General features: G+C 46.7%; 1 protein-coding gene across 4 annotated transcripts in view; it reads left to right on the top strand.

Annotated features, from left to right (window-relative positions):
- Nucleotides 1–96: 96 nt before the first annotated feature.
- The window catches only part of AK4 (adenylate kinase 4), an 85,988-nt gene continuing 58,370 nt past the window's right edge, over nucleotides 97–27,714 (top strand). The window contains exons 1-2 of one of the 4 annotated variants that reach the window (XM_043963069.1): nucleotides 97–459; nucleotides 797–1,077. In XM_043963069.1, coding sequence (XP_043819004.1) covers nucleotides 933–1,077 — 145 coding nt within the window. In that variant the 5' untranslated portion in view covers nucleotides 97–459; nucleotides 797–932. The other 3 variants (XM_043963067.1, XM_043963065.1, XM_043963068.1) reach the window with 3 other exon arrangements.

Genomic DNA, 27,714 nt, shown 5'->3' with positions numbered 1-27,714 from the left:
AGGCTGTTTTTTTTTTTAACCTCATTCCCTCCCAACCTCATCCTCACCCCCCCAACCCCCCCCCCATCCAGTTGGTGAGTTGGGGCTCCGCCCTCTCCCCCTCCCCCCTATAGGGAGAGGGGCAGGCTGGCGGACGAGTGCTACGGATCAATCACATCCTGGAGGTGGGAGCGCCGCCCCCCTCCCGCCTACCCGCTGCCGCTGCCGCCTCTGGAGATCCGGCTCCCGGGCGAGTTCCCACGGCCGGTGGGCAGCGGTCGCAGCAGCAGGCGGGGACAGCAGCGGGGAGGGGCCACGGGAGTGCTCAAGGAGGCGCTGCTTACTTAACGTTGCCCACGTGCGAGAACTGGGTGGGAAGAGAGGAGGGAGCTTCCCCCCCCCCCCGCCCCCCCGCACCAACACACACACGGGGCTAGACGGCCGGAGGTAGAGCGAGAGAAACCGAAGGGAACCAGAGGGGTGCGTGGGGCCGGCCGGCCGACCCGGGACAGGGCTTGAGGGGGCATCTCTCCTGGGACTCCGGACATAGCGCTTTGAGATCCCCAAGTGCTGATCCATCACTCCTGGAGTGTTGGGGATGGGAGCAGAGGGGCCAGGTTGAGCTGCCCTCTGACCCGGTGGGGCTCCGCGTTCACTCCCATCCCAACCGGGCGCAGGGGTCCAGGGGATAAAACCGGGCTGGAGTGGGGTGGCGCGGCGTGGCTGGTGGCTTTGCGGGCAGCTGGGGGCTGCGTGTGCCAGCCGCGGGGCTGGGGGATGCTAGTGGTGGGGTCCAAGTCTTGTTCTCTCTTCCTAGGGGTAGAGACGCCGTCGGCCATCGGAGGGAGACGGGGGCGGGGAAGGGAAGAAGAGAAGAGTTCTGGGCTTTTCCATCCGTCCCGGGTCTCGCGGGGCGCCCGTCGCCTCCCCTTTCGCCCCCTCCCGGAGAGGCGATGGCTTCCAAACTCCTGCGGGCCGTCATCCTGGGCCCCCCGGGCTCAGGCAAAGGGACCGTGTGCCAGAGGATCGCCGACAGCTTTGGCCTCCAGCATCTCTCCAGTGGCCACTTCCTTCGGGAGAACATCAGGACAGACACGGGTGAGTGGAGAGGGAGCCAGAGCTGGTGTGTGTGTGTGTGTGTGTGTGTGTGTGTGTGTGTGTGTGTGTGTGTGTGTGTGTGTGTGTCTGCGTGTCTGTGTGCGCGCGCGCGCGCACGCGTGTGATTGAAAGAGAAAATGACCCTTAGCATTGCTAGCCCTCCTGCTCCCCTCCCGCCTCCTTCCTTCCTTTTCTACGTGCCGGGGCGCATGCAACCAGCCAGCGTCCAGCCTGCCAAGCAGGCAGGGCTGCGGATTAACCGTGCCCCACTTGGAACTGGGAAAATGGGGAGGAGTCACTGGGGAAGCTGTTGGAGTCCGGGGGAAGAGCCCGGTGTGCAGGAATGGAAGCCTCCGGCTGGATGTATTTTTTCATTCCCCCTTGGTTGGGGGGAGGAGGGGGCGCTACGCCTCTGTCCAACCCCGAGGCTAATCCTGCCCCGCCCGCAAAAACCCTCAAAAGGCAGCTGAGGATTTCTCTCTGACCTCAGAAAAACTGGCTGCTACCCGGGGCTGGCTTATAAACGCTGCCTTCTCCCTTAGTCAAAAGCCCTTTTCCCCCCATCCTCCGAAAGGACCCCAACTCTTCCGAAATTCACCTCCTCTCCCTAACACGCCCTGGCCGTGTGAGCACGTATGTGCCTATAACTTAACCTCCCGATGCCCTGGGCGACTTCTGAGATCCTACAAATGGTTGGTTGTCTATTGGCTCCATCTGTGAAATCACTGAGGAAGAAAAGTCTGCAGAAAACTTGGCCCCTAACTGTGAGTTTGGGTCTGTCCTAGCGATCTGTCAACAAACATTTATTGCAGGCTTACAGTTTGAACCTCAGTTTCTTCATCCATAAAATGGAGGGATCAGACTCGACTTGTGAGGGCCTTTTTAGCTCTCAATCTCAGATCCTGCCCCGACCATATTGCATGTGTGGCTTGTGCTGTGGAGGAGACAGGAGAGCTGAGAGCCCCTAAAACCAGAAAGAAGATTCTCTCCTTATCAGGCCTGTGTTGAAACGCGGGGAAGAAGAGCACTGGGACTGTCCTCTTCTTGTTAACTCTTGGGATCTCTCTCTTTCCGAAGGGCCTTTGTGTTCCATGTTACCTCCAAGGTATAAACAGAGAGAGAGAGAGAGAGAGAGAGAGAGAGAGAGAGAGAGAGAGAGAGAGAGAGAGAGAGAGAGAGAGAGAGAGAGAGAGAAGGAGGGAGAGAGAGAGAGATTGAGATTGAGATTGATTGATTATGGTCTTTTAAAAGACTGGACCAATTTCTGATTCATGACAACCTTGCTGGGAATTACTTCTTGAGAACTGTAGTGGAATGGTGGGAAACACTTAGGCCAGCAGGGGGCTTTTCGGCTCTCCTTGCTTAGTGTATCCCTTCTTGGGGCTTCTGATGCCCTATGAGGTTCTTGGTGGATACCCATGGGATGCCATAGTTCCTGAGCAGGTCTAGACCTGGAAGGTATCTCAGCAGCCAAAGTCCAAGTCCATTATACAGATGATGAAACTGAGTCCTAGTGAGGTACAGTGACTTGCCTGATCAGTTAGAAATGGTCAATGGTAGGATTTGAACCCAGAGTCAGTACCCTTTCTACTGTACTACACTTGCTGCAAATTCTAGCTGGAAAGGCCCATGTTCATGTTTTTGTTTTTTGTTTTAATTTTTGCTTGGGGATGGGGCTGGGGTAGGTAGGAGGTGATGGGTTGGGAGGCAGAGAAGAAGATTGATTTATCAGAAATAGGATGGGTTTCCAAGGTAGACACGTCTGGTGTTCTTTTTTTGTGCCCCTCAGAGATGAAGTGAGGGTTCTTTCTATGCTACCTCCCCCAAGCCAAACAGGAAGAAGCATGTTCTCTGATTTTGTGTTGTGGGCATTGCTGAGTAAAATGAGCTGGCTTTTGAAAAAGAAAGAAAAAGAAAAGAAAAATGAATTCCATGTACGGATGAATTCTCTCCATGCTGAGTCTGGCATGATTTTTTCAGTCTGTAGTGAACTTAGTGACTTCTGAGCCCCAGGGATGTGTGTTTGGGTCAGGTTTCACCTCTCGTCCTGGGAAGCCCAAGAGGGGAAGGAAGGCCACAGCTGGCGTGGGTTAGAGCCAGTGTCTTAACCCTCCCCGAGGCTGAGTTTGATGACAGGCTTGCTTCCAGCAGGAAGCTTTGGTACTGGCTAGCCTGCTGCTTTTAGAGGGGCTGTAGCCTCTTTCATCATGGGGGGCAGGGGGAGGAAGTAGGACTGGGGAGGAAGATGGTTGTTCTTTGGCCCTTCCTTGGGATTTTACCTCCTTGCCACCAGCCCTTTCCCCTCTATTTCTTTTTTTTTTTCTACCCCCCCCTTCTGCATTTTATTACCTGCTTTCCCACTAGAATAGGAAATGAAGAAAGATGTCAAGGATCTCAGGATTTTTCCTCTGTTGGAAGAAAACCTTAAGGGCCAACATCAGTTGGGTTTTGTCTTGCAACGAGAAGAGGAGAAAAGGAAAGAAAGGGAGGGCAGTTGTTCACAAGTTGCCTTTACTTATTTGGAAGCTATGGGGGTGGGGCTGGTATTTTCTTCTTCATCACCCTCCTTAATCAGCACAGGGAAGGGAGAGATGATTGTTGCAAACAAGAAAACGTCCTCTTGGCTTCTCTGTCTATTGGCTGTTTTCTTTCCTCCTGGGAAATTAGAAGCAAAATCTCCCCTCTCTGCCTCTTGCCAAGGGCCCGATTAAGGCTACAGTCAGCCGCCATTTCCTAAGTATCTCTGGTGAGCCTGACAAAAGGTTAGCCCCGTGCCTGGCACAGAGTCGGTGCTTAATAAGAGGTAATTGACTGACTGCTGGGACCTGAGATACAAAGACAAAGGTGAAATAGGCTTATCTTCAAGGAGCTTACAGTCTGCTACTGATCAATAAGCATTTATTGAGGGGGCAGCTAGATGGCGCAGTGGTTTAAAGCTCTGGCCCTGGATTCAGGAGTACCTGGGTTCAAATCCGGCCTCAGACACTTGACACTAGCTGTGTGACCCTGGGCAAGTCACTTAACCCCCATTGCCCTGCAAAAAAATCCCTCCCCCCAAATAAGCATTTATTGAGTGCCTGCTATAGGAGACACCATGGAGTGGTGGGTGTTGTGTTGGCCTCAGGTTCAAATCCTGCCTCAGATACTTATGGACTGTGTGATCCTATAGAAGTTACTGAAGCTTCCTGCCTCAGGTTTCCTTATGTGTCACATTGAGGGGAATGAAAAACTATTTGGTCTCCAAAACCCCTTGCAGCTCTAAATTTGCAATACTAATGATGTGCCTGGCATTCTTCTAGGACTTGCCAATACAGAGAGCAAAAATGAAATGACTCCTGCTGTCCACGAGCAGGGGAGGGAATTAGTCTTAAAAGCGGCTGTTTTGGGGCAGCTAGGTGGTGCAGTGGATAAAGAGCTGGCCCTGGATTCAGGAGGACTTGAGTTAAAATCCAGCCTCAGACACTGTGTGACCCTGGGCAAGTCACTTAACCCCAATTGCCTCACACACCCCCCCCCCAGAAAAAAAAAGAATATATGAAGTTTGTCCTGCTTTCAATGGTGTCAGAGACAAACAGCGCCTGTCTGCTCTGGGTTTTTCTTCTGATGAGTGACTGGGTCAGAGGGAATGTTGTTATGCATTTGGGTACTTCTTTATTTTCAGTGATGACTTTGGCCCATTGTTCATTAGTATATTGGGAAGGAATCACAGATTTCAGAAACAGTCCAGTCCGACCCTAACCCAGAGGGACTCCTCCCCTACATCCCCTCCAAGTGAGGCCGTCCAGTGACAAGAGAGCTGGCTCTTAGAACTCCTCCCTTCTTCCCAAGGCTGTCCTTTGTCTTTTCAGATAGCTCTGATTGTTAGAGGCTGTGTCTTAGGCTGGCCAAAATCTGCATGTTGGCTGCTCCTAGATCTGGCTTTTGGGGTCAAAGCAAGCCTGATCCCTCTTCCATGTGAGAATCCTTCAACTGTTTGTCCTCTCCGCTCCCTGCTTCTCTCCTCTGGCCTAAGCCTGACCTCAGGAAAGAAGCTGGGGTGGCTGGGGGTAGCAGGTATTTAGCTTCAATTCCCTCATCGTTCAGATGAAGACATGAAGGCCTGGAGACAGGGAACTGACTTGCTCAAGAATGTGCAATAAGTCATTGACAAAGCTGGGCCTGAAAACTGGTATCTTGGCATAGGAGCCAGCCAGCACGGTGCAATAGGAGGTGGACTGGATTTACACTCTGAGGTCCTGGGTTCAAATCCAACTTTGCCATTTACTCCCCGGGTGACCTTGGGTAGCCGATGTTACTTCTGGGCCTGCATTTCCTCCTCTGTAAAACGAGGAAAGTTCTAGGACCTGCCTTGCAGGCCTGATGTGAGGGTCAAACGAGGTCACGTATGGAAAGGGTTTTGTGTCTTCAGTGCTTGAGAGAGGGTTTGATTTAGAGTCAGTACTGGGTAGGTGCTTGTGGGTTTGTTGCAAACCTTTGAGCACTTTGCAATGTGAGTTATTGTCATTATTATTATCATTATTATTGTTGTAATTAATGATGTTAGTGGAAAATGAATACTTAGAAAAGAAACCAATTGTGCTTTGAGATCTCAGAGGAGGGTTCCTTCTCACTGGGGGTCATGGCGGGGACTGGGGGGGGTTGGCACTAAGATGGACCTTAAAGGTCAATTTCCAAAGCCTTTTGGAACCACTTTATTTTATTTATTTGTTCTTTTAAACCACAGAGACTTTTCAATTCTTTTTTTTTCTCAGTTCCAAATTCCTCCTTCCCCCTCCTCCCACATTGGAAGACCAGGAAAACAAACTCCATTACAAATATGTATAGTCATGCAAAGCAAATTTCTGCATTAGTCATGTTTTCAAGCCCTTTTAAAACAACTTGGCAAGACTGGCGGCAGAACGTGAGCGATCTGAAGGGTCTTCCCAGTTTTTCCCCGTCTCCATGAGGGCCCCATGTTTTAGGAGGGATCTTGACAGCCCGGCTTGGGTCTCACCAGGGTGGTGAGGGATGGAGAACGTGTCATAAGAACCTAGGCAGGGTTAGCCTGCGGAATCCACCACGAAGCCTTTGTTAATACAGTATTCCTTGGGGCAGCTAGGTGGCACAGTGGATAGAGCAACGGCCCTGGAGTCAGGAGGACCTGAGTTCAAATCCAGCCTTAGACACTTAACACTTACTAGCTGTGTGACCTTAGGCAAGTCATTTAACCCCAACTGCCTCACTAAAAAAAAAAATACAGTATTCCTCCATGTCGTTATGTGATGGGCCCTGTGCTAGGGGGGTGGTGGTAGGAAGGCTCTGCAGGGGGTCACCTTCACATACATAGGGCATCACTATAGAGCAAAAGGAAGTTGGGTCCTCTGGAGGAAAGGGCCCAGCTGCTGAGGGGCCTGGGAAAAACTGCCTTCAGAGGCCTCCATTTGAGCCCGGGCATTAAGGGAAGAGGACAGGATTCTGTGTACAGCATTCCAGACACACAGACAGCCAGTGAAGAAGTAGGGGGAGTGTTGGGGTAAGCCATAATGTTGGTGGGGGTGTTGGGACATTTTCTAGTCTTTAAGGAGCCTCTTGGGCCTCAAGTTAATTAGCCTTATTGTCCTGGAGCTGTCTTGGAATGGGTGTCATCGAACTGGGAAACATAGATGAACTCTAGGCTAGAGAAGCTTGCTGGGCCCTTCCAGGAAAGAAGGGATACGGGAAGAGAGGATGTTTTGTAAAAAGAAGGAAGAGAATCAATGGCGGGTCTGTGGAGGTCAAGAACTAATAGGCTGTGGATCATTAGCTTGAAGTCATCAAGTGTTTATTTTTATTTTATTTTATTTTATTTTATTTTATTTTATTTTTGCAGGGCAATGAGGGTTAAGTGACTTGCCCAGGGTCACACAGCTAGTAAGTGTCAAGTGTCTCAGGCCAGATCTGAACTCAGGTCCTCCTGAATCCAAGGCTGGTGCTTTATCCATTGCTCCATCTAGCTGCCCCCTCATCAGATGTTTATTGAAGGCTCACTGTGTGTGGGTGCCAACATAGCCCTGTCTGAAAATAAGTTTGAAACTGAGACTGACCACGAGTGACCACAGGAGTGACCCAGCTAGTGCTCAGAGGCATGGACTGGATCCAAGGCTTTGACTCCAAAGGATGGCTAGGTGGTGCTGCAGTGAATAGAGTGCTGGGCCTGGAGTCACGGAAGACTCATCTACCTGAGTTCGAATTCAGCCTCAGACACTGCCTAGCTGTGTGACCCTGGGCAAGTCACTTAACCATTTTGCCTCAGTTTCCTCATCTTTAAATCGAGCTGGAGAAGGAAATGGCAAAACTCTCCAGGATCTTTGCTAAGAAAACTCCAGGTGGTGGGAGCAGGAAGACTCCAACGCCACTGAAACAACTGGCCAACAACAACTTTGAGTCCAAGACTAATACTCTCTATCTTTTTTTTTTTTTTTGAGGCAATTGGGGTTAAGTGACTTGCCCAGGGCCACACAGCTAGTAAGTGTCAAGGGTCTGAGGCTGGATTTGAACTCAGGTCCTCCTGAATCCAGGGCCAGTGCTCTATCTACTGCGCCACCTAGCTGCCCCTAATACTCTCTATCTTCTATGCCATGCTGTCCCTCTGTGGTAATCGTAGGTATACACTGGGGTATAGTTCAATGTAGTGTAAAAGGGCAGAGGCAGTATAAAATCTTAAGGGAGCCCATAGAAAGAAGGGATTGATTCTGAAGCTGCTGATGCTTCTGGGAGGGAGCCACCTTCAGCAATTTCCATTTCTTTCTTTCTCTCTCATTCTTGCTCCCCACCTTCTCTCCCCTCCATCTCTCTCTCTCTCTCTCTCTCTCTCTCCCCTCTCTCCCCCCTCCCCTCCCCCTCCCCCTTCCCCTTCCCCTCCTTCTCCCTCTCCCCTTCCCTCTTCCCCTCCCCCTCCTTCTCCCTCTCCCCTTTCCTCTCCCCTCTCCCCCTCCCTCTCCCCCTCCCTCTCCCCTTCCCTCCCTCCTCCTTTTCAAGGCATCTCTTGCAGAGGCAGCAAAGTCTGATAGTTGGAGTCCTGAATTTGGACTTAGGAAGTTTCAGGCTCAGACTTCAGCCTGGCCACTCACTGGATGTGTGACCAACAGGAAGTCACTTAAACTTTCTGAGCCTTAGGAGGCAGTGTTTGTATGAACTGTGTGAATTATACACCCCCATGTGAATGAGCCTTGAGGAGTTGTATCACCTTTTCAGAGGGAGTCTGGAAAGCCTCTTGATACAAAAAATAGGTTTTCTCAGCGAAAGAATAGAGGCAACACAAACCGCTGCAGTCAGACCTAGGACCCTTAGGTTCCAGTTCCAGTTGTATTGGAATTTTTCCATTTTCAGCTGAGTGACATTGGAAAAGTCATTTAACTTTGTGAAGCTGAGTTTCCTTAACTGCAAAATGGGGCTGATCATAGTTGTATTCCTTAGTTCACAAGGTGGTTTTAATCAGTGAATCAATACTTAACACACATTAAGTCCTTCCAGTCATGCTAAGTGTTGAATATTTGTTGTTCAGTTGTATCCAACCCTTTGTGACCCATTTGGTTGGTTTGTTTTTGGGCAAAGATACTGGAGTGCTTTGCCATTTCCTTCTCCAGCTCATTTTACAGATGAGGAAACTGAGGCAGACAGGGTAAAGTGACTTGTCCAAGGTCACCCACCTAGTCTGGGGGTAGATTTAGACTCAGGTCTTCCTGACTTCAAACTCCGAGTTCTATCCCCTGTACTTCCGACTGCTCAACACTGAATATACAAAGACAAAAGTGAAATGGTTCCTGGCTTCTGGTGAAGCATAAAGCAGAAGTATCAGGTACTTTGTGTATTTGTGGTGCTGATGATAAATAGATCACCCACAGGGCACGGTGGCTGGCAGACATTAGTTTTTATCACTCAGCAGTCTCTCTGGGATTCGTTGCCTTTTTTCTTAGGATTCTAGAAGAGGAAAACTTTCCTCTTCTCTTCTCTTCTCTTCTCTTCTCTTCTCTTCTCTTCTCTTCTCTTCTCTTCTCTTCTCTTCTCTTCTCTTCTCTTCTCTTCTCTTCTCTTCTCTTCTCTTCTCTTCTCTTCTCTTCTCTTCTCTTCTCTTCTCTTCTCTTCTCTTCTCTTCTCTTCTCTTCTCTTCTTTTCTAATGAGGGGAAGGGATTTAGGCCTGATGCTGTGAAAAACAATTAGAGCATCCCTAAGGGGAATGGACTGCCTTGGGGTAGGCTGGATTTGCCCTCCCTGGATATCTCCAAGAAAATGTTGGCTGGCTGGATTGTCCTCAGCAATTGGTCATCAGCAGGCTTCTCTTATGCCAGGCACTGTGCCGATCCCCTTTTTAGTCACGGGACCCTGACGTCCCGATCCCTTTCAACCTGCAAATTAGGTGACTTTGTGACTGACATGTGTATTGCACATTTATCTAGATCTGTAAGTGTGCATTTATATGTTTACATGTGCGTGCACACAGTTATGTATTGAGGAATAGAGGCTTGTGCCGTGTGTGTAGCTATTACATGCATGTCTATGTACATGCACATGTGTGTGCAAGACCACGGTGCATAAAGCATTGTGTTAGGTGCTTATCATTAGGCACTTTAAAAATGCATGCTAATTCACTGTTTGCTCTTTTCCCATGTATCTTGTATCTATTTCACACACACGCGCACACACACACACACACACACACACACACACACACACACACGTTCTGTGTATTCTTAGCTCTGTGCTAGTTTTTTCCCCAGGTTGGATGCAAGCTCATTGGAGGCTGGAACTGATTCATTTTTGTCTTTTATCCCTACTAAACACCTCACGCAATGCTTAGTATATGATAGGCTCTAAATATACACATGCATGTGTATGTATGCACTGTGTTTGTGTGTCACATACTCACACACATACATGTATTCATGTACACACATGTACATGATATGGAATGAGCCTTTTCAAACCCCTTCTGTGTGCCAAGCTCTGTGCTGAGCATTTTACAATTATCTCATTGGATCCTCACAGTAATCCTGAGAGGCAGGTGCTAGTATTATCCTCATTTTACAGATGGGGGAATGGAGGCAGACAGCAGTTAAGCGACTTGCCCAGGGTCACTCAACTAGTAAGTGTCTGAAGCTGGATTTGAATTCAGGTCTTCCTGACTCCAGGCCTGGCACTCTGTGCACTGTTGCCTCCTAGCTGCCTAAGACCAAAACCCAAGCAACTTTACCTTTTTTAGATCTTGAACTGATGACAGTACAACATATTTTGGGGGACAATATGCTGTCCATCTGTTCCTGTGCTCCTGATGAGGGATGGCCCCTTAAAACTGTGTGAGGTGAATGTTAGAGACCTATTAAGATAATAGATCTTTTGGTGGATCCATAAAAGAGGATCTCTTAAGAGCTAGAGGTCTATGACGTTTCTGCTTCCTCTAAAGAAGTCCTGGCCTGAGTGCTGGGATGTGCAGAGACAAACCTGAGCTGGCCTGTAGGTTGTTCCAGACCAGTTCCTGGGGCTTCCTAGGCCTGAGACGGTGGGGACCAAAGGCACGGCCTCCTGGGATCTCCTGCCCAGCCCTCCCCTGAGCAGGCATCCCCTCTACCTTGTGGCCAGCCCATTGAGGGTCCGTTAGTATAGGGAACCCTAAATCTAGAGCCAGAAGAGAGCTCGTTTTATGCGGGAGGAGACAGACCCAGCAAGCTCCGATGTCTTCCCCAAGGTCACACAGGGCGTCAGAGTCACTGGTGGGACTAGACCTAGGCCTTCTGGCCTCTTTCCACCGGATGCCCCTCTTCCAGCGCAGCCTGGCCCTTTCTATTAGAGTCGCCATCTTGAGAGGCCTTGTTGTCACCGTGGCCCGCCCTGCTGCTCAGATGGTTTGCCTGCTCTTTGATGTCTGCCTTTCTTTGTCTCCCCCAGCACGAAGGGGCGAAGTCAATGCTTGTTTGCGTGACTGACTGACTCTGGTGGATTTGCCATGTGGGGCAGTCACGAGCCACAGAAGACATGGGTCGTCCTGACATTTGAACCCTCCCTCAGGCCAGGGCCAAAGAAACCTTCCCTTCCTGAGTTTCTAACATCTATGCTTCCACTGGCTAAGCTTTTCAGTTCCAGCTTCTAAAGGAACATGCCGGTAGGTTTTTATTAAGCTCAGGTGATGTTTGGGGCCCTAGATCTATATTGGTTCTGTATTTGACCTGTAAGGGGCCTGACTCCTTCTGATGAAGGGCAGGGCTCTCTTTGCCTTTCTTTGCATCTAGTGCTCTTAGCACAGTGCTTGGAATACAGTAAGCACTTAACAATGCATGCTGATTGACAGGTTTGCTCCTTTCTCCTGTCATATCTTGTATTTATTTTGTATACATTCGGCATATTCTTAGCTACTTTTCCCCCAGACAGGATGCAAGCTCATTGGAGGCTGGAACTGATTTGTTTTTGTCTTTATATCCCTAATAAGTAGCTTGAACAACTCCTTTTTTTTTTTGATGAGGCAATTGGAGTTAAGTGATGTGCCCAGGGTCACACTGTTAGTAAGTGTTAAATGTCTGAGGCCAGATTTGAACTCAGGTCCTTTTGAATACAGGGCTGGTGCTCTATCCACTGTACCACCTAGCTGTCCTGCTCACACAACTCTTGATAAATATTAGGCACTAAATAAATGCTTGTTGATTGGGGGGCAGGGCGGGGGGGGGGGGCCTGAGGTGATGTCAGCTGAACACTCATCTATGAGATTTTGGCAAATACATTGCAGGGAGTGTGGGGCAGGGGACCTTAACTCAAGCATTAGGATCATAGCTCATGAATTTCAGAGCTGTAAGGGACCTTAAAGGCTACTGAGCACAATCCTCTCATTTTACAGATAAGGAAACTGAGTCAGACAGAAGTGAGGTGACTTGCTCAGTCACGCAGTTAGTGAGTGAGGCAAGATTCAAACACCAGTTCTTCCTGAGTCCAAGTATGGCGCTCATCCCCTCAGTTTCCCATAGTAATAACATGCTTTGTGTATGGTTTTGAGAATCAAATGAGATCAAACCCAACTTAGAGTAGAGAAATCACAGAACGAGGAGGGATGGTTAAAATGTTGTCTTTGTACTCCCATGCCCTGGCACAAAGCAGGTGGGGAAGAAGTCCTTAGATCACAGGTTTAGAGATACAAAGTATCTAGCCTCTCATTTTACAGGTGAGGACACTGAGGCCCAGAGTTCTGTTTCCTCCTCTGTAAAATGATGAGGTTGGGTGTAATGGTCCTCGACGGTTCTTCTAGACCTAAAAACCTATGATCTTTGGACTCGGGGTCTCACCCATAGCAAGTGACCAAGGTGGGATTTGAACTGAGGTCCTCAGTCTCCAAATCTAGGCCTAGTTTTGCTACTTCTTGATGTTAGAGCTGAATTGGCCTCGATTCCTCAGTCGTCATTTATTTATCCCGAAAACAAACGAACAAACCGACCCCGTAGGCAAAGCACTCTTTAAAAATATTTATTAATGGAAGTTGTCGTATTAGCTGGATATTACCTCCCAAATCTGTCTTGGCCAATGTCACCTCCTGATCATCCTGGGCTCTGCCAGTGGACTCACAAGTCTGGGAAGTCTGTCTAAGCTGGAGGGGCTCCGAGCCCGAATCAATGATAGATGGTGTCACTACCATCCAAGTTCCTGCCTCAGTGCATTGGGGGAGGTCCCTGACCAGAAGGTTGGCCATCAGGTGATGGATGTTTTTGGCCATGGAGACTGAGGACAGTCTGTTAAGGTGATGGGAGCGTGTTGACCAATGGCCGTGCTTCTAGCAGAGGTGACTTGTATGATGGGGAGAATGTAAAATGTGCTTCATGGGAATTGGCTGAAGAGATTGGAAATGTTTAAGAGGGAGTAAGTACTAATCACCTTCAGATACCAGAAGGGCTGTCCTGTGCAAGACTGCTTGTCACTGGAGGACAGAACAAGGAACAGTGAGCATCAGCATGGCATGGTGGGAAAAGCCATGGGCCAGCCCGGAGGCAGAGGACTGGGTACAGAACATCCTGTCCTCTGGTGCTTACTTCCTGTTTGAACTTGGACAGATCCTTAGCTTCACAGCAAAATGAAGGGGTTAGACTAAATGACTGCTCTAAGGTCCTACTTCAATGAGCCTGTGGTCCTGTGAGATCAGGGAATGCTTCTTCACGTCTAGAATTATTTGAAAATGGAAACAAAATTTAAAAAACATTTTTTCTTAACATTTTGAGTTCTGAATTCTCTCCTACCCTCCCTTCCCCACCTCTGAGAAGCTGGCAATTGGATATAGATTATTATGTAATTATGCATGATATTTCCATATTAACTAGTTGTAAAAGAAAATGCAGACCCCAAAATAATAAAGTAAAAGTGTGTTTTAATTTATGTTTATATGCCATCAGTTCTTCTCTGGAGGTGGATGGTATTTTTTATCATAAGTCCTTTGGAATTGTTTTGGAATATTGTATTGCTGAGAATAGCCAATTCATTCACAGTTGATCATTGAACAATATTGCTATTACTGTGTACAGTGTTCTCCTGGTTCTGCACACTTTGCATCAGTTTATATAAGTCTTCCCAGTTTTTTTTTTTTTCTGAAAGCCTCTTGCTTGTCATTTCTTGTAGTACAATAGTATTCCATCATAATCATATGCCACAACTTGTTCAACTGTTCCCCAACGGCTGGGCATCCCCTCAATTTCCAATTTTTTTGCCACCACAGAAAGAGTTGTTCTAAATATTTTTTGTACATATAGGTGCTTTTCCTTTTCCTTTGATCTCTTTGGGGTACAGACCTAGTGGTATTGCTGGTTCAAAGGGGTATGCAGACTTTGATTGCCCTTTGGTCATAGTCCCAAATTGTTCTCCAGAACGGTTGGACTAGTTCACAGTTTCACTAACAGTGCATTAGTGTATATATTTCCCACATGTAAAAAAGAAATTGGAAAGGCTCTCTGGGCAAAGAAACTAACCTTTATTAAGAGAAAGAAAGGGGAGGTCTGCAATCCTCCCAGTACAGTCTGAGTTTCTGAGGTATGGAATTGACAGTTATTTATAGGTGTCTTTGTTCATGTGTGGTGCAACAATGTTCTCTAGAAGCTGATTCATGCAGGATTGCATTTTACAGGTCACTGTGTCCTACCTGTGTACTTTTCGTGATGTCTCAATCAATTCTCCACAGGACTTTCTGACTTTATCATTTTAATGTGAAGATTTCTCTGTAGGTATGATAATTATGGTCACATACTTAAGATACACTGTACCATGTCTAAGGGTAACTAACAAAGGAATTTTCCTGGTACTACATCATAGTTTGATTACATGCAGGTGTTTTTTTTTTTTTAACCTGGAACTATGCTTTTACTCATGTGATTTGTAATCACAGTTACTTTTTATTCTAATGATTAAAGCTGATAAAAGATCAGCAAAGCAATATAGAGCAAAGTGTTCAATGTATTGATTATTGATCTTTTTCCTTTCACACGTGCCCTCCAACATTTGCCATTTTCCTTTTCTGTCATAGTAACTCATCTGATATAGAGAAGGTGGTACCTCAGAGTTGTTTTAATTTATACTTCTCTAATCAATAGTGATTTAGAGAATTTTTCATTTGGCAATAGATAGCTTTGATTTATTTTTCTGAAAACCACCTGTTCATATCCTTTAACCATTTATCAATTGGGAAATGGCTTGTATTCTTATAAATATAACTCAGTTCTCTATATCTTGGAGGAGTGAGGCCTTTACCAGAGAAACTTGCTGTAAAAAAAAGAAAAAAAAAATCCCTCAGTTTCCTGTTGCCCTTCTAATCTTCGTTGTATTGGTTTTGTTTGTGCAAACCCTTTTTAATTTGATGTAACCAAAATTATCCATTTTCTATCCCATTATGCCTTCTGCCTCTTCTTTGGTCACAAATTCTTACCTTATCCACAGATTTGACAGGTAAAATATTTCATGCTCCACAAATTTACTATGCCATAATATCTTTACATCTAAATCATGCACCCATTTTGACCATATCTTGGTATATGGGATGAGATTTTGGTTTATATTTATTTTTTACCAAATTGCTTTCCAGTTTTCCTAGCAATTTTTATCCATTAGTGAGTTCCTGTCCCAAAAGCTGAGTATCCATAGATGAGAAGGGCTAAAAGGAGGCCTATAGATGGTACTCCCTTGGGAGGGGCCTAGCTCTCAGGCCCCAGGGGCCAGACTCTTCTGGTGTTTCTTTATCTTATCTTATCTCAGTCCTTTCTGTTGGTTAGTTGTCCAGATAAGAATGAGTGGAATTCAGGTCTGATTTGCTGCAAGGATTCCTAGGGGGCACATCCTGTGTCCTCTTGGTGTCCACAGATGGGGGTTGGAGCCCTGTTCTACCCTTCCTAGCAGTAAGAACTTGGGCAAACCTGAGTCTCAGTTCTGTGAATTGCGGACAGATGGGATATTCTCTGGGTCAGGAGCGCCGTGGTTCAACCCAAAGGGAGCCATTCTGATCTCAGGATCTCATCATTGAGCCTGATTTCACAGGGGGCATGGAAGGGTGGTGGAATTTGGAGTCAGGAGGTGCCCCTCCATATTACACCTCCCTAAGGAGAGTTACCTTCCAAAGGTCCCAAATTCCCTTCTCTGTAAAAGGCGGAGGGTGAGTTAGGTGACTTCCATCTCCTTCCTGCCCTAAAGCTATAATCCCATGACTTTCTGTTCTTCAAGGCATGCTGGATTTCTTCACCAAAAAGCCTGCTGTGTGTCAGGCACTGTGCTAATTGTTGGGGATACAAAAAGAAGGAAAACCATCTCTGTCTTCAGAAAGCTTACAGTCTAATGGGGGCCACACATGTATCAACCATGTGGAAGATACATACGGTGTCATAGACAGTCATCTCAGAGGGAAGGCACTTGGGGGGTGTGGGGAGAGAGAGAGGGAACCGGTGAAGTCACCTGCAGAAGGTGGGATCTGATCCAAATCTCCTGCACAGTTTACATATGAGGGCTTTTCCTTTGGGGGTGTTTATTTTTTCCTTCTGGCTTTCAGAATCAACATTGTTGTTGCTTCCTTGTCAACGTGTCCCCAGATTGATGATAAGAATAGGCAGTGGGGTTCATTTGATAGCTCTAAGTAGCTATAATGGGCCTTAGGCCAGCTTGAGAGGCAGGGTGGCAGAATAGTTGGAGCAAAGGCCTCCAAACTTTTTAAATAACAGGTGACTGTCACTAAGACATTTAAGCATTGCCCTCAAGTGTGGATTTTTCCTTGTTTATAATTTCCTTATTTGTGTATTTCCTTATTTATAGATTGTAGACATTATGTACTATATTACTACATACATTATCTACTAATGTGTACTTTGTAAACCACAGAAAAATAAATTCAATATGGATGAGCTAAAGATGAAGTGGTGTTTGCTTTTAGAGGTAATAGCCGCTGAGTTCATTGGGAGTGGTATTCAGAGGTGCCCTATAATCAGAGGTGTGCTTTAGGAATATTACTTTGGCTGCTTGGGGAGAGATTTTGATGTGGGGTGAGTTTAATTGATCAGATTGATCGTGAGGCGTCCCAAAGTATTAGAAGACTCAGTGTCGGTTTCCCAAGTTTTAGTGCAATACTGTGAGTGAGTAGAAAGGTGTCTCGAATAGGAGAGGTTCTCTCCTCATTATCTTGGTCTCCTCCTTGTAGGAGGTTCATGGGAGGTCTTATCCTAATTTTGACTTCCTGAGGTCCTAAAACAATCCATGAGTTGGGTACCTTTTTCCCTGGAAGTTTGTTTTGGGGGTTTACATGTCATAAGGTGAACCCAAGGACACATTTGGCCTTTTCTGAGCATGTTCATAAAGACATGCTTAAACTTGTTAAAGCCAGAGGGTCTCTGTGTTTATGATATCTCTTTACTTAAGAGCTGGTTTCTAGGTGTCCTGTCATCTAGGAATATTAATGGCTATTAATGCTTAATGGTTCCTGGTTACTGTCTGTTAATGGTGAGAGTTGATAGGGACAAACCCTCTTGGTTACTGTAAGAACACAAACCTGAGTTTCTCTGTTAACCCTTTTAGGTACTATTGATCTTAGGTTATCTGTTAACCCTTTTAGCCTCCTCCATCAGTTTCACTTGAGGTGAACAATTAGGAGTTGGCCTCTGGTAGTTTAGGTGAGAGGTGATGAGGGTCTGAGCCAGGATGCTGTGACACTACAGAAAAGTGGACAGAGATGTGGTAGAGATGGAAATGAGATGTGGCCATGGACTGGATAAATTGGGGGAGAGTTGAAGATGGCCCTGAGTTCATGAACTCTGGGTGGTTGGAAGGAGAATGATACCCTCCACAGAAATAGGGAAGTTCAAAAGAGGGGAGGGTTTGCCAGGAAATCATATAGCTAGATCTCTTCTCATTCGTATCTCATTCATCCTATGAGTTACTTTGTCCCGGTGAAAATAAAAAGGGAAGTATGTGGGGCCCCTGAAGGGGGCTCTGTAGGAGCCATAGCTGGATCTGTGGTTGGATCTGGATCAGGCCTCTGGAGCACATGCCCATGGTTGGATCATCACTGCCCTACTAGGGCCTATGCCAGGAGCAGATTGGGAGCTCAAAAACAGCCTCTGGATGCCAGAAAGAGAAGTGTGTGAAGTGGGGGCATGTCCATTGATAATAGATGAAGGATGGGGCCAAGATTGGGTGGGAAAACAATCCTTCAGGTGGCCATTGTGCTATGTGACCCACGTTCCCACACCTTAGGGGATTAGCCCTTGGAAATCCTGCCAGGGCTACCTCGGGCCTCTCATTATGGAGGGGCTGATGTAGTCAGCTGGCCTCTCGACCAGGAAGACCAGGGGTCAACCCTTACCTTCTGGGTACCCATTGGTATGTCACATTCATTTTCAGAGCCTCTTTCCTCATATGTAGAAATAGAGTTAAAACCTTTCTTAAACCCACAGAATGTATGGGGAATTAGAATTTAAGTGATGAAGCTTGAGTCTAATAATGATGATGTTAATAAGAGTAGCAGTAATAAGAATACATCTAAGGTGCCTCATAACCCAGAAAGCACTCCAAGAGTGCCCGTTATCATCTAGAAGAGCAGCCTGCTGGTGGGGGAAGGCTGCAGACCCACACTGGGGAAATCGGAGATCCTGAAGTTATTGAAGGAAAGCCATACTAACATTTTTTTTAAAACAGCTGTATCACAGATGTTAGGTGTCTAAAGCCTGGGGTGAAATCAGCGTAGTAGAGTGGATGGGGGGCTGGCCTTGGGGTCAGGGAAGACTTAGCTTCATGTACTGCTTCTGACATACTGGCTGCATGACTTTGGGCAAGTCACTTAACTGCTCTGTGTCCTGGGAAGGAAGACTACTACAAGTCACAAAGGAATAACTGGTCTGCTGGAGTTTCCGATGTGGATGAATTCATAAGACTAGAGCCTATACCTAAAAGGCTCCAATGGCGGGGTCTCCAATAGCCTCTGACAACTGAAGCCCAACTCCCGGCCATCTCCTGGCGGAACTGTTTCCACTAATAGGAGAAGAGGCCAAGGCGAGTCACTGGCGCCTTAAAACCAGTCGCTTCAGGCAGGTGGGGCTCGTCAGCCTTGGCAGGCAAGCCACCTAGGGGAAGGAAACCCTGATTTTAAACCTCAGCTGCCTTGTGGCTATACCCATCTATGGGAAAGGCTTCGGAGTTAACCCCGAGGAAAAATCAGGAGCCAGAGTCCCTTAGGCAGTTGGATGTTGGACATCACATCCCTCTGGCAACTCCTGCAGCAGCACTGGTGACAAACTGTATTGGCTCTGCCTCTCCTTTGGATCCACCAATGTCCCAGAGAGGGAAAACCTGCTGCCTGGGTTACAGCTTGTTTTCCATATTGATCTGCCCAGGTCAGCACCCTGGAGAGGACACTCCAGCTACTCCTCATGGGGTAGATACAACACAGGATGGGGCAGTTACCGGTTATAAGTCACTCAGGAGCTGCGGCTCCCGTATCGGACTGTACAGCCACACTGTGGCCTGTGGCTCTTCAAGGTGCTGATCCGTGGTCGTCCGCGACTGGTAGAGGCCTACTAGATCCTATACCACTCCCCTGTGATCCCTTGTCTTTAAATATTGTCTCAAGCCATAATTGGGAGATATATTTTTTTCTAAAGGGGGTATAGAAATGATCTTTTATCATGTGTGTGAATTTATTTACACCATATGCTATATGAACGGTGCAACTGGGGTCAGGAAAACCTGAGTTCAAATTCAGTCTCAGGCCCTTCCCAGCTGTGTGACCCTGAGCAAGTCACTTAACCTCTGCCTGCCTCTGTTTCCTCATTTGTAAAATGGGGATAATAATAGTACCCACCTTCCAGGGTTGTTGTGAGCATCAAATGAGATATTGGTAAAGGGCTTTGTAATTCTTAAAGCACCATATAAATTCTAGTTCTTCTTATTATAATATCCTCATTGGTTCTCCCACAAAATTCTTTCTCAGACTGAACAAGTGATGACTGAACAAGCATTTATTTAATGTCTCCTACAAAATGCTCCCCACCCTTGAGCAATATTCAGCTGTTTTGGGGAGATGACCCTGGGCTCTTCTCGGCTCCTCCAGCAGAGTACAAGTGGAGGCAGGTCTTCCCAAGCTGGGAACCCTTCAATGAGGGGATCAGTGATGGAATGATTCTGTGTCCTTGGTCTGAGGGTCAGCCTAGCTTGGTGCAGGGGGTTCAGGAGTTAGAGGAAGGTGGTGGCTACAGATGCAAGTTGGTGATTTTTGTTTTTGTATTTTTAAACCACAGTAATTTATGGAAGGCATAGAAGGGTTGTACTCTTCATAAGTGGAGGGAGTGAGGGAGTACCTGTGTTCATGTGGATGAAATCACAGCTCCTTGAGTTTCCAAAGTACAGACATTCCTCCAGGTTAATTACAGTCATAAGGGAGCAACAGGAAAAGCACCAATGGTAGCACTGCTCTCCCATCTCATTTTAAAGATTTACATGTAAGCCAGTCCCACCTGTTCTGCAGGATTTTCAAGTATTACAAAAAGGTAGGAAACCACAAAACAAAGCCATTTAAAATGCAAATGACTGAGACCCTTTATGGAGCATCTCAGAGTTTAGGCTTCTTCTGTTATGCTGAAATCTCTACACATCTCTAAGTGATCATCCAGCCTCTGCTTGTATCCCACCAGAGATGGGAAGCTCATCCCCTTTCCAAGCAGGCCATGCTGATTCTACATACTCCCAACAATTTTGCGATTCTTTTCATCCTCTCTACTGCAGGACTGAGAACCATCATGCATTTTCCTTTGTTCTATGGGTTGCCATGGTCACAGAATTTCCCCACCTATCAATAGCCTGCTAGTGATGTGCCTCTCAGAGGGGCTGGACTGGTCCTCAGGCAGGAGCCAGACTCTCTGATGGTTCTTAGCCTTTCCAGTTCAGTCAGTCCTCTTCAGGCTGAGACACTGCTAGGGTACTGGTCTAGAAGGTCTGCTGGACTCAGCTCATGGCACATCACTTCACACCACACCATGTCATGCCATGTCCCTTCACACCACACCATGTCACATCACTTCACACCATGCCATGTCATACCATGTCACATCACTTCACACCATGCCATGTCACGCCATCACATCACTTCACACCACACCTTGTCACGTAATGTCACGTCACTTCACACCACACCATGTCATGATATGTCACATCACTTCATACCATGCCTTGTCATACCATATCACATCACTTCATACCATGTCTTGTCACACCACATCACTTCACACCACTGTGTCATGCCATGTCATGTCCCTTCACACCATGCCATGTCATGACATGTCACGTCACTTCATACCATGCCTTGTCACGCCATATCACGTCACTTCACACCACACCGTGTCATGCTGTGTCATGTCCCTTCACTTCACTAGTATTCCGTGTTTCCCTCACTTGCAGGGTGCTCTGCCAAGATCCAGGGCTTCAGAGACAAAAACCTAAAGCAGTTCTTTAATCAAGTTGCATCAGTAAGCCTTTATTAAGCACTTACTGTGTACCAGGCCCTGAGTAGCACCAGGAGGCACAAATACCAGCAAAAAAAGAGCCCCCCCCTGCCCTTGGGGGGGCTGCCATTCTGATGAGGGAAGAGCACTCTGAATGCTGAGCAAACAGGAGGCTGATGCTGGCCAGCCCAGACCCTTCCTGAAAATGGAGGTTCTGGGAAAAATCCCCAGTGGGACAAGGGCAGAGGGAGAGGACAGCTAAGGCATTGCAGGGGGCATCTGAGGTGATCAAAGAAGGGCCCTGTCCTTGAGGTGTTTCTATTTTATGGGGAGGAAACATCTCCCCAGAGAAGTGAATTTAAAATGCAGTCACATCCATCAAGAAATATCCTCTGTCAGCAACTCTGCCATTGGCTGGTGTGGGGAAACAAAAAGGAAACTGAGCCGTTCCACTGTGGGGAAACAACATCTATACAGAGAAGGAAACAGAAAAACAAGTTCCAGTCAATTAGTACCTTTTTTTTTTTTTTTTTTGGTGAGGCAGTGAGGGTTAAGTGACTTGCCCAGGGTCACACAGCTAATGTCAAGTGTCTAAGGTCAGATTTGAACTCAGGTCCTCCGGAATCCAGGGCCTATTCTTTATTCACTGTGCCACCTGGCTGCCCGAGTACCCATTTATTAAGGACCTACTATGTGCTGGGAGCTGTGCTAGAGGATAGGGGTACAAAGACAAGAGAACCGTCCCAGAACTTGCATTCTGACCGAAGGCGCCTGCCCTCCAGAAGCCTTGTGTGTGCTGGAATTCTGCCCTGTGCTTGCATCTGATCTTTGGCTCATTCACCACTGGTCAAAGTCAAGACATTGAGAAGGGATGATGCCAAGAAGATATGGCATGCAGCTGTGATCCAACGAATCATATGATGAGGTGATGGGAGCCTAGATTTAGAGTTAGAAGAGACCTTTCTAGGGAAAGTCTTTAGCAGGTCTTGGCATAACTTCCATGGAAGAGTGGCAGCCTGCATTGTGTCCAGCTTCTCAGGAGACCGCCCAGATCACATGGTCCAACACAGTTCTGACCTGTGCCTGCTTTTGTTGGAGAGTATCAACACATCCCATTGGCTTTGTCTCCAGGTTCATGTCTTGCTCTTCATTGGAGTTCTCCATTTGGTCATCCTCTGCCAGGGCCCTTGGCCCATGAGTTGCCATCTGTTTCCTTATTTTGTGTGCCCTGGGAGTCCTCACACATCTAGCCTGAGAGAAAACAAACTGACAATGGAGGATGAAGAGCTGTTTTCCGTGTAGCTCCAGGTTTTAGGATGTGTCCTGGGATTGCCTCAGTTTGCCTTTCTTTAGCTTTAACTTTGGACTGTACTTATATCTCTGTGACCAACATTGTAGGTTTTGAAATGCAGCCCTCCCCCCCCAAAACCCCCAAAACTTAGGCTGGTAAAAATTAGCAAGTTAACCTTCTGAGGTCAACTTAGATCTAGAGCTGGGAGGGGCCTTAGGGCAGTGGCCTCCTTCTAGAAACTGAGGCTCAGAGAGAAGAAACCAAGTCTGAACAGGTAGTGAGTGACAAGAGGGTCACACGGGTATTAAGTGACAGGTACAGAACTTGAACCCGGGTGCCTCTCTGACTCCAAAGCCAATGTGCTTTCTCCTGCCCCATGCTCTGTCTTCTTGCTCCTGTTATCTTCCAAAGGGAGACCTTGGCGCAGTAGGTGAAAGTGTCAGAGGTAGATTTGGGCCTCATGGACAAGTTTCCAAGGCTGAGACTTCTCCTGCAGGGGCAGGAGCTGCCTCAGTAGATAGTGAGTCCCCTTGTTGTGGCATTCTTCCAGAAGCTTGATGACCTGTTGGGGTGAAGTTGGGCAGATTCTTAGCTCAGAATTGGGCCAGATGACCTCAGAGGCCCCTTCAGACCTGTGATGCTTCCCCACCTTTTATTTCCAGGAGCTGGGGGTGGGCAGGTACCTTTGATAGTGAATTGGAGTCAGATATCGCCTCGTCTCTTATTAGACAGCTCTGTATGACCCTGGGCCTCTCTCAGCCTTAGTTTGCTCCTGTTTAAAATAAGGATAATAATAATCTACCTTGCAGGATTATTGTCAGGATGAAATCATGAGAAGTTGTGTTGTGGTTCAGACCAAGGCAGGACCACCTGCCTCTGGGGAGCCCTGCCATGTTCTGGGGGTGCGATGAGGTATGAAGGAGTCATAGAGGTTGGGACTGGAATGGAGATTTCTTTGATAACAGGGATTCCTGGATGGGGAAAGTCCCTTCGCTAATGCAGGTTTGCCACCTTCTCTGCAGAAGATGCCCTCAGAGGATTGCTTGGTCAAGAGACATTCAGAACTTGGGCTGGGGTCACGTGGCCCATGTGACTCAGAGGTGAGGCTGAACCCTGGCCTCCCATTACCTCTTCCTCCACTTGACCACATGGCCTTTACAATGAAAGAAAAACTCAGAAAGGAATGGGAAAGTGAGGACTGTGGGGGGCGTGACTGGTTAATAACTGCCCTTGCACTTTGGCTGCCAGCTGTCATGAGCTCTAAATGATTGCCTCTTTTTGAGGGAGAAATTAATGGAATGTGATCTTCTGTCCCAGGGCCTTGTGCCAGCAGGTATGGCAGGGCCCATTGGGAAACTGCAGGGTCAGGTTCCGTGGAAGTGAGCTGCTGGGCGTTGCTGGTTCCTCATCTGCCTTGTCATGGTGAGATGTTGTGCTGCCCAGGTCATGTTCAGTTTGTTTGCTTCAGACATTGGTTTGGCTTCACTGGGGGGCTTTGTGCTGCCATTGGGGATGCATCCTCTCCTCACTCAGTAGTGCAGATTGCAGCTCACCCACACGTTCTCATATGATTATCCCCCATTTATCCTGCCTAGATCTTGTTGGTACCTTAGATTGGAGGCTTATTGAGAGCCGGGACCTTTTTTTTTTTTTTTGCCTTTCCTTTTAATCCCTATTCTTGGCACATTTACTAGTTTTTTCATCATCTCTGATACTTCTTGACCCCCTTTTTTGGTAATCTTCAAGGTATTTTATTATTTTCTAGTTACATGTAAAGATAGTTTTCAATATTTGTTTTTATAAGATTTTGAGTTACAACTTTTTCTCCCTCCCTTGTTTCTTTTTGTGGCAAAGATAATTCTCCAACTCATTTTACAGATGAAGAAACTGAGGCAAAGAGGATTAAGTGACTTGCTCAAGGTCACACACCTAATAAGTGTCCGAGACCAGATTTGAACTCACAAAGATGAGTCTTCCTGACGCCAGGTCTGGCGCTCTCTCCAGTGCACTACCTAGTGCCTGCCTGTCACAATGTAGGTGCTGAATAAATGATTGTTGACTCGTTTTTAATGATATTATAAATTATGACAAGAGGTAATGTAGACGAAGAAGATGATTTCAGTCTTGCTTGCAACACCACCTGTACGACGTTGCACATCCCAGGCAGCTTCCTGAGGCCGAGTGGTGGAGAAGGGGGAGCAGGTGTGTGCATTGGTAGAAGGACTTTCCTCACTGGGGAATTCATTCCCTGGATCAGTGAATCTCAAGCCCAGCCCAATAATTATAAACCAAAACCATAAAGATAGTCTTAGAGGGTTGCTGGAGGTGGGGCTGAATAATATAATAAGTTAAACTTGCTTTGAAATATTTATGTTTAAGCCAATGAAATTCAACCCCCCCCAAATGCTGTAACTTTCCCATTAAACTCCCTCCATGTAGTCACTGGGATTCTTCCTCAATTCTTTCCCATTTTCTCTTTTATGGCCATAACTCATATGTTCTTTATCCTCATACTGCTCCCTTCCTCCCCTTATATGACTCCATAAAGGACTTTCCAGATTTCCTTATATCACTCAAACTTGGCAGTCTTAATTGCAGTAGAGCATTTAATCTCAATAACGTACTATAATTGATTCAGTTATTCCCTGTTGTTGACTATTTTGATTGATTCCAGTTTTGTTTTGTTTTTGGCAATAATGAGTAATGTTGCTATGAATGTATTTGAATTGATAGCTTTATTTATTGTTGGGTTTCTATGATGATACTCTCAGGGTATATTCCCAGAAATGGACTTAAATGGGCCATAGGGTAAGATTAATTTTATAACGTTAACTGAACATTGGGAGGGTTTCCACCCAAAAAGATCCTACCAGTATGCATTTGCCCCAGCAGTGGATGGATGTACCAGTTTCTCCACAGCTTTGCCAGCATTGAGTGTCCTGTAGTACTAACCTTTTGTCCTTCCATGAATCATCCCCGGAGGAGCTGCCTAATGCCAGAAGCCTTCCTCTGAATCTCTGGCCATTTTCCATTTCTATATGTCCTTGGTGAAGTCTGACTCTGCTTGCAGGTGAATCATCACCCTGGTAATGTGCTGTGGTGTTCTTACACCCACCGTTGTTTTCCCAGCACTCTTTGGGTCATGTTGGAAGGGCTTAACAAAATAACTCTTTCCAAACAGATTTATGTGATTCATTCACCTTTGCCTTGATTTTTAGAAAGCAGCCAGTTAGCTTCCTTGACTGCCAAGTAGCCTGTCACCTTTTCAGCTTTCCTAATTTACTTAGACAGGTGGAAAAGATGGGAAAAGGGTAAAAATTGAAAAGAATGTGGATGTGATCTCAGAGCCAAGATGTTGGGTGTGGGTTTGAAATTGTAGGTAAGATGGCAAGATTACTCTCTTGACTGGGGGAAGGTCTGCATTAGGAGAGACATGGATTCAAGGGCTGGGGAGCTGCTAGGCCCCCTGTACTTTGCTCAGCTCTGACCCCCTCTGGGGCACCATGTTCAGTTCTGGACCTCACAGCTTAGATAGGACATTGCTGAGCCGAGGAGTGTTCAGAGGAGACCACCAAGATAGGGAAAGCTTCGAGTCCTTGCCAGATGAGTGAGTTGAACAAACTGGGCAGATTTAGCCTAGAGTTAGGGAAACATTTGAGTGTCGTCTTCTAGTATGTGGTAGGCTGTATGTCATCCAGAAAGGAGACTAGACTTGGTCTGTTTGGCCCTAGAGGGTATAACTAGGAGTAGAGGTAAGAAGGTGCAAAGAGGCAGATTTGGGAATGATACCAGGTAACCATGCCAGCGAATTGTAGATGTCTGGAAGGCTGGTTGGCTGCCTTGGCTTGTCCTTCATTAGCATCCATCCTCTAAGCAAAGGTCAGATGACTTGTAATGAGGCTGCAGTTCTTTGTCAGGTACAGTTGTAAAGATGCCTGCTTAGGTGCCTTCCAACTCTTGAGATGCTGCTGAGATTCAAGGTCCTTGGCCATCAGATCATAACAGCAATGATTCCAAATAGTTCATACTTAAAGAATGCTTTGAGGCTTACAATGCCTTTCCTTTAGATAAACCCAGGGACCAGATGGGCATTTTCTTTGAGTAAGAGCTCAACTTTCTGGATGGTGTGCAGTTAAACAAAAGTCATGGGGCCCATCTTCCAGGACATTACTTTCTAAGCTTCCTTGTATGGTTGTCCCATGGAGAATGTTAGCTTGGATCAGTAGAGACAGTTCAGCATTTTACGGGTTGATGGAAAAACCACAAGATCCCAACTTGAGTTGGGACCATGAGATCATAAGTTCAAAGGATATGGAGGTAGAAAGGACTTTCAAAGGTTATTTCTTCGACCCTCCCCTCCCTCCCATTTTACTGATGGGAAACTGAGGTCTAGAGAGAGGAAAATGAGTTGTGAGGCATTATACAGGTTGTAAGCAAAAAAGTAGAAGTTTGAAACCAATCTTTATGATTCTGACTGGATATTGTTTTTGCTACATGTGCCTGCTGCTTGTCTGATTGAGAGGCAGAAATTTTGAGTTCAGATACTGGCTCTGTTATTTCCCGTGTGACCTTGGCCAATTGGTCTCGCCAAATGAGGGCTTTGGATCTAATTTTAATTTGAGAAACAAAAAAGCATTTAGTATGTGTCAGGCACCTGTGATACCAAGATAAAACTGAAACAGTTCTTGCCCTGAGGGATTAAAGGATCATAGAATTAGAACTGAACGAGCTCTTAGCAGCCATTTTCTTGTGGTTGAATCATTTTTCAGTCACATCTGACTCTGTGACATTTGGAGTTTTCTTGGCAAGCATACTGGAGGGGTTTAGCCATTTCCATCTCCAGATCATTTGACAGATGAGGAAACTGAGGCAAACAGGGTGAAGTGACTTGCCCAGGGTCACACTGCTAGTAAGTATCTGAGGCCAGATTTGAACTCAGAAAGATGAGTCTTCCTGACTCCAGGCCCGCCACTCTATCTACTGTGTCATCTAGTGGCCCAATAGTCATTTTACAGATTAGGAAACAGGCTTGTAACAGGGCTTATGCAAAAAGGTCCTCTGGCCCTTAGTGCTCTGTGCTATTGCTAACATTCTACGGGGTGGGAACCATTTTGGCGGGCTTCAAATGCCGGGGAATGGAGACCAAGGACAGTTTGGCGAGTGGTGTTGGTTTTTTGTTTGGTCAGGGAGGGAAACTTCTGGGTTTAGGATTTTGTTCTCAGAGTAGTTGGGCTAGATAATACCTAAAGTATTTGCCAGCTCCAAAGCCTGTGAATTGTGAACTATAAACTAGTGCCAGGGTAGTGACTTGTTCAAGTTCAGCTAGGTAGCAAGCAGATTTGGAAATCTCATCTGATTTACATTTAGGGCCTTTTGCATTGCTAGATGAAGTGCTGTGCCCTTTT

Source organism: Dromiciops gliroides, chromosome 4 (assembly GCF_019393635.1).
Source record: "Dromiciops gliroides isolate mDroGli1 chromosome 4, mDroGli1.pri, whole genome shotgun sequence".
Lineage (NCBI taxonomy): Eukaryota > Metazoa > Chordata > Mammalia > Microbiotheria > Microbiotheriidae > Dromiciops > Dromiciops gliroides.
Note: the sequence above shows the minus strand (reverse complement) of the source record. Positions and strands in the feature narration are given on the sequence as shown.